Source organism: Salvelinus namaycush, chromosome 20 (assembly GCF_016432855.1).
Source record: "Salvelinus namaycush isolate Seneca chromosome 20, SaNama_1.0, whole genome shotgun sequence".
Taxonomy (NCBI): Eukaryota; Metazoa; Chordata; class Actinopteri; order Salmoniformes; family Salmonidae; genus Salvelinus; species Salvelinus namaycush.
In genome coordinates, this window is record NC_052326.1 from 49,693,457 (window position 1) to 49,703,268 (window position 9,812).

At 41.3% G+C, this 9,812-nt stretch overlaps 1 protein-coding gene across 2 annotated transcripts in view; it reads left to right on the forward strand.

Moving 5' to 3' along the window:
* The window catches only part of LOC120065463 (phospholipid transfer protein), a 31,403-nt gene extending 21,681 nt beyond the window's left edge, over positions 1–9,722 (forward strand). For both annotated transcript variants that reach the window (XM_039016491.1, XM_039016492.1), the window contains exons 7-16: positions 162–225; positions 374–465; positions 814–990; positions 1,359–1,418; positions 2,063–2,227; positions 2,526–2,593; positions 2,719–2,761; positions 8,411–8,474; positions 8,634–8,710; positions 9,053–9,722. In XM_039016491.1, coding sequence (XP_038872419.1) covers positions 162–225; positions 374–465; positions 814–990; positions 1,359–1,418; positions 2,063–2,227; positions 2,526–2,593; positions 2,719–2,761; positions 8,411–8,474; positions 8,634–8,710; positions 9,053–9,148 — 906 coding nt within the window. In that variant the 3' untranslated portion in view covers positions 9,149–9,722. The remainder of the gene's footprint in view (positions 1–161; positions 226–373; positions 466–813; positions 991–1,358; positions 1,419–2,062; positions 2,228–2,525; positions 2,594–2,718; positions 2,762–8,410; positions 8,475–8,633; positions 8,711–9,052) is intronic.
* Positions 9,723–9,812: the final 90 nt, after the last annotated feature.

Below are 9,812 nucleotides of genomic sequence, written 5' to 3' on the forward strand. Positions count from 1 at the left end.
TATGGCAAATAGGGGTAGACATAAAAGCTGCTTTTTAACATACTGAATTATAATTTTTGAAAGAAAATGTATTTACCTCATCTTGTAATGAATTATAGGTAATGTTTCATTGAAATGTGGACCACTGGGCTGTTACTTTAACACGTCTGCTGTTTTCATAGATCTGCCCTGCCATGAACCACGCTGGTTTGGTTCTAATCAACTCTTTGTTGGAGACGATTCCAGGTAATATACTACAGTGGTTCATTGGCAAATACCTTGAGAGATTGGTTATAAACATCTCTGACCATAAGTTACTTCTCTGACCATAAGTGTTGAAAATAACTTTTGCACGCCGAAAAATAATTGTGTGTTTTGATTTGAACCTATCCAGTGCGAACTGAAGTGGACAAGTACGTGGGAATCGACTACTCTCTCCTAAGTGACCCAGTGGTGACTTCAAGGAGTCTTGACATGGATTTCAGGGTGAGTGAGATAGTCTAGCTAGCTATGCATTAGTCTCATGCATTGTGGCCATATCATGTCTATATTATGTAGGTATGTTTTGGGTATTAAACACTTTATTGGAAGGGTAAATACCTAAGGACTTCATAACACACTCAAATTCACACATTATGCATTCATAAGCTGATATTTTCGTTATGTCACAGTAATGTCACTGATACTGCAATTATCAACATGCAGTTGTTGACATAATTGAACTGCTTAGTAATGTGTTATGAAACCTTTATGTAGGTACCCCCTCAAATAAAGTGGAAACCTATTTTTGCATCTCTCACTCTCTTCTCTCATCTCTCTTTCTGGGCCACACAGGGCATGTTCTTTGAGCTCGGGAACGAGAACAACACCTTGGTCAACTATGCCGTTAACCCAATCGTTAGAGAGTACGATCGAATGGTGTACCTGGGTCTGTCCGAGTATTTCTTTGACAGTGGGTTGTACTCCTATTATAAAGCCGGCATATTCCAAATGAATATCGCCAACGAGCGCGTAAGTATGAGACCGGACGGTCTGCTGTTATGTGTTGCAACCCTATTCTCTCCCCTGCACTTTAGCCTACATATGACATTACTTCAGTTATTCTTAGCTCCAAGGTGTAAATTATTCTATATTGGCCTAAGAACTGGTGCATGAATCAGAGGTCCAGTCAGACATGTTGACACAGATTTTAATAAGCAGTTGAGTCATGATTGGTACTGCACCTTTTCACATAATAAGGTGATCTGCCGCAAACCCAATCATTAAAAATGGAATTTACAAGTATTTATTTTACCAGTATTGTTCTGGTAGTAATATGACATGAATATAGTAATTTCAAATACATGCAATTATATGGCTGTTGAATACTATGTTCTCAGATGCCAAAGGATCTGGAGATGCTCCTCAGGACAACCTATTTTGGCACCATTATGATGATGGTGAGTATGTATGTCAGGATTGTGACCTGATGCCTCCACAAATAGGGTCAAGACTTTAAATTCTACTTTTGCAGTCCACTCACTCACTCCTGCGTTTGTGTTTGCATGTGAAACCAAAGTCAGTGTGCTTCTCACAGTATATCCTCCTCCATTGGGAGCGGGTGGGGGCTCCCAACAAAGTCTGAGCAAGCCCCCCCCCCCCCCCCCCACTACCACCCCCAAATAATAATAATTAAAACAATTATTATAGTTTTTCGCTGGGAAACAGCTAACTTCCTACAATTCTACTCATTTTTCCATGGGGCACAGGGAACAATTTGTAGTTTTACAGCTAATCTCATGCTATTCTACACATTTTGCAATGTGGCTGAGATAATGTAGAATTATTTTTGATAATTTCCTGCTATTCTAAACATTTTTGCCATGGCTTATGACATGTTCATATGCTATCTGCGGAGGTTTATGGGGGTGTGTGGTACGCCAGTGCGTCCTGCTTGACAACGTACCACCCGTGTGATCTTTACAAAAGGTACCAATTGGATAGCTTGGCGACATTTCAAGTTAGCTGTGGAGTGAGTTTACAGCACATTCTTAACTCTGTGCATGCTTGTGGTCGTTTGTTTGCGCGTCTGTGTTTATCTCAGAACCCAGCCCTGGTGGAGTACCCTATCTCCCTGCGACTGGAGTTGAACTCTGCTCCCAAGACTACCATCAAGACCTCTGGGGCCACTGTGGCCGTCACCGCCATCGTCACGGTGATGGTGCTACCGCCCGGCACGGCGCCCGTGCAGCTCAGCAGCATGACCATGGTGAGGTCTTGTCTTCTCATGTTGTTCATTTGTCAGTTACTGATTAAAAAAAAGGATCCAAACGAAGTCCATTAGAATGGTTGACATTTAGACTAAGGATCTGGAGGACGGAAGGATACATATGGTTTTAAGTGCGTCCTTCCTCCGTTCGTTGAGGTAATCACTGATATGGAAGTGAGTGGATAGCTCATTGCTCTCATCAGTGTTACCCTGTCAGAACTGTGATTTCCTCAAGAAAAGCAGAGAGGAAGGGTGAAGACCAGCGTGCTGAAAAAGCTTTTCTTTCTGTTCCTTGCAGGAGGCCAAATTCAATGCCAAGGTGTCCATGAAGGGCAAGAGACTGGCTGTCCTTGCAGACTTGAGGAGGTAGGCATGCATGCATTCACACGCACGCACGCACACACACACACACACACACACACACACACAAACACGGCGTATCACTGTAGCATCACAGGCAAATTCAGAAAGTATTCTCTTTTTATCGACAGGTTTAAAATCTTCTCCAACCAGTCTGCTTTGGAATCACTGGCGGTAAGATTCTGTGCGCTGTCCTCCTGTCTCTCTCTCTTTTACAATTCTGACCATATGTACTGTATAGAGCCTTCAGAAAGTATTCACACACCTTGACTATTTCCACATTTTGTTGTTACAGCCTGAATTTAAAATTGATACAATTTAGATTTATTGGCACTAGCCTACACACAATACCCCATGATGTCAAAGTGGAATTATGTTTTTCTATATTTTTACAAATTAATTTAAAATTAAAAGCTGAAATGTCTTCTGTCAATAAGTATTCAACCCCTTCGTTATGGCAAGCCTAAATAAGTTCAGGAGTAAACATTTGCTTAACAAATCACATAATAAGTTGCATTGACTCACTCTGTGTTCAATAATAGTGTTTAACATGTTTTATGAATGACTACCTAATCTCTGTACCCCACACATACAATTATCTGTAAGGTCCCTCAGTCGAGTAGTGAATTTCAAACACAGATTCCACCACAAATACCAGGGAGGTTTTCCAATGCCTCGCAAAGAAGGGCACCTACTGGTAGATTGGTCAAAATTAAAAAGCAGACATCGAATATCCCTTTGAGCATGGTGAAGTTATTAATTACACTGGATTGGATTGTGTATCAATACACCCAGTCACTACGAAGATACAGGCATCCTTCCTAAATCAGTTGCCGGAGAGGAAGGAAACCACTCAGGGATTTCACCATGAGGACAATGGTGACTTTAAAACAGTTACAGTTAAAAAAATATATATATATATATTTTTTTTTTCCACCTTTATTTAACCAGGTAGGCCAGTTCTCATTTACAACTGCGACCTGGCCAAGATAAAGCAAAGCAGTGCAACACAAACAACAACACAGAGTTACACATGGAATAAACAAACGTACAGTCAATAACACAATAGAAAAGTCTATATACAGTGTGTGCAAATGAGGTAGGATAAGGGAGGTAAGGCAATAAATAGGCCATAGTGGCAAAATAATTACAATTTAGCAGTTAAACACTGGAGTGATGGATGTGCAGAAGATGAATGTGCAAGTAGAGATACTGGGGTACAAAGGCGCAAAAATATAAATAACAATATGGGGATGAGGTAGTTGGATGGGCTATTTACAGATGGGCTGTGTACAGGTGCAATGATCTGTGAGCTGCTCTGACAGCTGATGCTTAAAGTTAGTGAGGGAGATATGAGTCTCCAGCTTCAATGATTTTTGCAATTTGTTCTAGTAATTGGCAGCAGAGAACTGGAAGGAAAGGCGGCCAAAGTAGGAAAAGGCTTTGGGGGTGACCAGTGAAATATACCTGCTGGAGTGCGTGCTACGGGTGGGTTCTGCTATGGTGACCAGTGAGCTGAGATAAGGCGGGGCTTTACCAAGCAAAGACTTATAGATGACCTGGAGCCAGTGGGTTTGGCAACGAATATGAAGCGAGGGCCAGCCAACGAGAGCATACAGGTCGCAGTGGTGGGTAGTATATGGGGCTTTGGTGACAAAACGGAGAGCACTGTGATAGACTGCATCCAATTTTCTGAGTAGAGTGTTGGAGGCTATTTTGTAAATTACATCACCGAAGTCAAGGATCGGTAGGATAGTCAGTTTTACGAGGGTATGTTTGGAAGCAAGAGTGAAGGATGCTTTTTGCGAAATAGGAAGCCAATTCTAGATTTCATTTTGGATTGGAGATGCTTAATGCGAGTCTTACAGTCTAACCAGACACCTAGGTATTTGTAGTTGTCCACATATTCTAAGTCAGAACCGTCCAGAGTAGTGATGCTGGACGGGCGGGCAGGTGCGGGCAGCGATCGGTTGAAGAGCATGCATTTAGTTTTTCTTGCATTTAAGAACAATTGGAGGCCACGGAAGGAGAGTTGTATGGCATTGAAGCTCATCTGGAGGTTAGTTAACACAGTGTCCAAAAGTAATACTACAAAAACTTTGGCAAAGCAATTCACTTTTATTTTTTACCCCAATTTCGTGGTATCCAATTGGAAGTTACAGTCTTGTCTCATCGCTGCAACTCCCATACGGACTCAAGAGAGACGAAGGGTCGAGAGCCGTGCGTCCTCCGAAACACAACCCAACCATGCCGCAACTGCTTCTTGACACAATGCCCGCTTAACCTGGAAGCCAGCCGCACCAATGTGTCAGAGGAAACACTGTACACCTGGTGACCGTGTCAGCGTGCACTGCGCCCGGCCCACCACAGGAGTCGCTAGTGCGCAATGGGACAAGGACAAACCCTCCCCTAACCCAGACGACACTGGGCCAATTGTGCGCAGCCCCATGGGTCTCCCTGTCGCAGCCGGCTGCGACAGAGCCTGGACTCGAACCCAGAATCTCTAGTGGCACAGTTAGCACTGCACCACTCGGGAGGCCGAGCAATTAACTTTTTGTCCTGAATACAAAGTGTTATGTTTGGGGCAAATCCAACACAACACATTACTGAGTACCACTCTCCATATTTTGAGTTTGAGTTTATTTTATTTTTACAGGGACAGTGCACATTAATCAACGTTTCAGTAAAAGTGCCGGTTTTAGCCAGCCGGCTAATTTTCAACCGCAGTCCCTGGGCAGGTTATTAAAAACAATTACAATATAGACAATAGCAACATAGAACAAGACATAGCATACAGACATAGCAACATAGGACAAGCAAGACGTAGCATACAGACAGAGCAACATAGAACAAAAAGCAGCAAGACAAAATTCATAAAAGCAACAAAGTGTTTCCACACCTCACAAGTTACAGACAACAGACATGGAAAGCGGACATAGTGGTGGCTGCATCATGTTATGGGGTATGTTTGTAATTGTTAACATTACATTTACGTCATTTAGCAGACGCTCTTGTCCAGAACAACATACAGGAGCAATTAGGGGTAAGTGCCTTGCTCAAGGGCACATCAGCAGATTGTTTACCACCTCTGTGGCTCTGGGATTCAAACCAGCAACCTTTATGTTACTGGCCCAACGCTCTTAACAACTAGCCTACCTGCCTAGTGGTTACGAGAGAGTTTTTCAGGATAAAAAAGAAACTGAATTGAGCTAAGCACAGACAAAATCCTAGAGGAAAACCTGGTTCAGTCTGCTTTCCACCAGACACTGGGATATTAATTCAGAAGGACAATAACCTAAAACACAAGGCCAAATATACACTGGAGTTGCTTACCAAAAAGACAGTGAATGTTCCTGAGTGGCCGAGTTACAGTTTTGACTTAAATCTACTTGAAAATCTATGGCAAGACCTGAAAATGGTTGTCTAGCAATGATCAACAAACAATTTGACAGAGCTTGAAGAATCTTGAAAGGAATAATGTGCAAATGTTGCAGAATCCAGGTGTGGAAAGCTCTTAGAGACTTACCCAGAAAGACTCACAGCTGTAATCACTGACAAAGGTGCTTCTATAAACTATTGACTCAGGGGTGTGAATACTTATGTAAATTAGATATTTATTTATTTTTCAGGGGATTTATTAAGAAATTAATTCAGAGAACATGGCTTGATAATGCAAATTTTATTTTTTTTACAATTTGACAGGTATTTCCATGTCATTTGGATTTACTTGGGGATACCTTTGGAGCTCTCCTATGGCAGGGGTGACAAACTCCTTTTTGCCCAAGGGGCCGCATTCGGTCTTCTTCGAGGTCCCGAGGGCCACACTGGAAATTGGTTATATTTACTCGGTGTCCAGATTTAAAAAAAAAAAATAGTTATCTATTTATCGTTTTTGACATTTTCGATGCTCCTTGACTGTCAAGCTTTCATTTAGGTGATTATTGGCGAGCTGGACACAGTCAAAAAACTGTATGAATGTAGGTACATCATCATTTCTACACAGTTTCAATTTGGTTTCAGTCATTTTAAAGTATATTGAAGTATATTTAAAGTTTCCCCCTGCCACCCAAAATATTATTGTTGCTCAAACCACCCACCGGCCAGATTGTGGGCCGCATCCGGCCTGCAGACCGTATGTTTGACACCCCTGTTCAATGGCATATGCCTAACCTTAAGGTGGAGAGAACACATTTTCAGGGAACAATGAGCAATTCAACTCTTTGTATTAATAATTAGACTCAGAAATCCCCCTTTGGACATCTGGGCTACAGTCATAATCACCTGAAAAAAGGCCTTCTGGCAAGTCAAGGTCTGCTATCTCTTCAGCTTGATAGCTAGGTGACATAATTGGACCATGATTTAGTATTGGTCTGAGGAAACGTGTTCTCTTCATAAGCACATCACATAGCAGTGGTCTGTTGCATTATTCTCTCCTCCCACTGGGATCCATGGGATGGCTGTGCATTGAACAGGAACTTTACTGACCTCAACAGTTATGTTATCCTCCTTGTTTCTCTCACTGGTCAATGCATCAGAAATAGAACCAGCAGAATAGAAGCCCTGGCTGGTAGAATAAGGTTGCTCCACTGAGCTCATTAACCACAACAGCCTCTCCCTCAAAGGGAGTTTGTCAAGTCCTTCTCATCCCTTACAAAATCATGGTCTTTTTCAGGGGCAGAGTCCTAATTTGATGGGTGATCCCTTCTTGATTTAGTGATGATCACAACTGGTATATAAAAATCATACAATTCAAGGCTGAATGTAAAATAACTGGCATACTCATCGGGCTTCATCCACATTGACATATTTTAGAATGTATTCCTTACATTCCACAATATTGGCAACATTTTGAATGTTTTCATCCACAAAATTGCATTGAGGTAGTTTCTGGTAGAAGTAGTTTGAAGGTACAGCATCGTGGTGTGATGGACCTGCATGGAGATCAACATAGTAAGCTACTGTAGCTGTACAAGGAAGTTAGCATTTGATGAAATACCTTTTAAACGTTTTTAATTTCACCTTTGAAAAACAAACAATTCCCCTTACCTCAATGTTTTGTGATGCAGACATGAATTGGCCAGATGGATTTTAATCTAAATTGTTAGAGCAATGTACACATTTGACAACCAACCTGAGGCAACCATGTCCAGTATCCCCTACCTTGTTACAAAGCTTACAGTTACATAATACAGGTGATCTTCCTCTCTCTCAATATAATGAATATCCACTATCGAGTCATTTTCAAATATTACACTGAGCATACAAAACATTATGAACACCTGCTCTTTCCATGACCCCTAGACTGACCAGCTGAAAACTATGATCCCTTATTGATTTCACTTGTTAAATCCACTTTAAATCAGTGTATATAAATGGGAGGAGACAGGTTAAAGTAAGGATTTTCAAGCCTTGATACAATTGAGACATGGATTGTGTTTGTGTGCCATTCAGAGAGTGAATGGGCAAGACAAAAGTCCCTTTGAACGAGATATGGTAGTTGGTGTCTGGCGCACCGGTTTGTGTCAAGAACTGCAATGCTGCTGGGTTTTTCATGCTCAACAGTTTCCTGTGTGTATCAAGAATGGTCCACCACCCACAGGACATCCAGCCAAATTGACACAACTGTGGAAAGCATTGGCGTCAACATGGGTCCGTATCCCTGTGGAACGCTTTCAACACCTTGTAGAGTCCATTCCCGACAAATTGAGTCTGTTCTGAGGGCAAAGGTGGGGTGGGGGTGGGGGGGTGCAACTCAATATTAGGAAGGTGTTCTTAATGTTTGGTATACTCAGTGTATTTCAAAACCCTTTGGTCTGTCTTTAGCTTATTCCCCTACAAGGCCCTCTGAAGACCATGCTGCAGATCTCAATAGTACCCATCATCAACAGTAAGTATCCTTTTATAGCAGATCAGTGTAACCCCACAGTACATCATCAATATACATAAAACATGAATTCAGGTAAAACTAGAAACACATGAAATTCTTTGTAAGACTGTTGACTTTAAACATTTATCTCTAAATCTTTTATCTGTAATTCAATTTCAGACTGGACCAAGAGAGGTGTCTCGATCCCTCTTGCAGATGGTTTGGACTTCATAGAGGAAGTGGTGGAGTATCATAACGTAAGTCTCAAGGCTTCTGTTGCTCCTATTATGCAAGAACACATTCAATATACTTCTATCAAATTGTTGCTGGTTCAATATTTTCTGAAAGTCAAAATTGTCATAATTTGACAACCGTAGCCACCGACATCAACTTCACATCATCTCAGCCAATCTCAACATCATGGAGCGTTCAGATATAAGCTACATTGTGTATAATAAACAAGCCTCTCAGACATGTAGAATACAGTCACACTTCGGCTCTCATTTCACATCTGGAATGTTCCACACAATGTTTGACTTCTGAACATGGCCCTGTTGATATACGGCAGTCAATCAGCTTTCCCACCCTTGACCTTTCAGGGTTACCTCATCATCGGGGCAAACCTACATTTCAGCAAGGGACTGAGGGAGATGATCGAGAGGAAAATCCAGGCTGATGCCGAGAACGCCATCTAAGAGAGGTTTCTCCACCTGAAAGAACCAAGGATATATATATCTTCGATAACTCTATCCAATCCTGCATTTCAATGTCACTTCTTTATGTTCAACATGTAACCTTGTGTAAAGTCTACAAACCATGCAGATCCCACATTTTAAGGCTTTAATATAAGGCGGTAGGCTACGTGTCCAATTTGAGATAAAAATTGGAAAAGAAAATCATGCTTATGTATAACGATCACCATAACGCAACTTATATATTTTATATCCATTTGTCATTTTGAAGTGCTTTACAGATATTTATACTGTTGCCTGTATAGAGAAATCAGGTTGACTTACCAAGTCATGTGCCTGCACTACTCAAAACAATATTTGACCTCTAACATAATTGCCCATTGTCATGTCAACGCTCCTTGTAATTTCATAGGAATTGTGCAGCTCTGAACAATCCTTTTAAAAATGACAATGCTTTACTGTATAATATTCAACTTAAGAATTTCAAATGTTTCTACAAGACTACCTTCCCTACCATTAGCCACAGAAGAGCTAGCTGGTAGGAAATACTGTATAAGAAAATAAATGCTCAAAGGAATTATGGCTTTATACCTACAGAGTATTCAATGATCAACATGCTCTCCTTACATTCAGTACGGCAGTGTTAAGTCAGTCAACAATAACAACG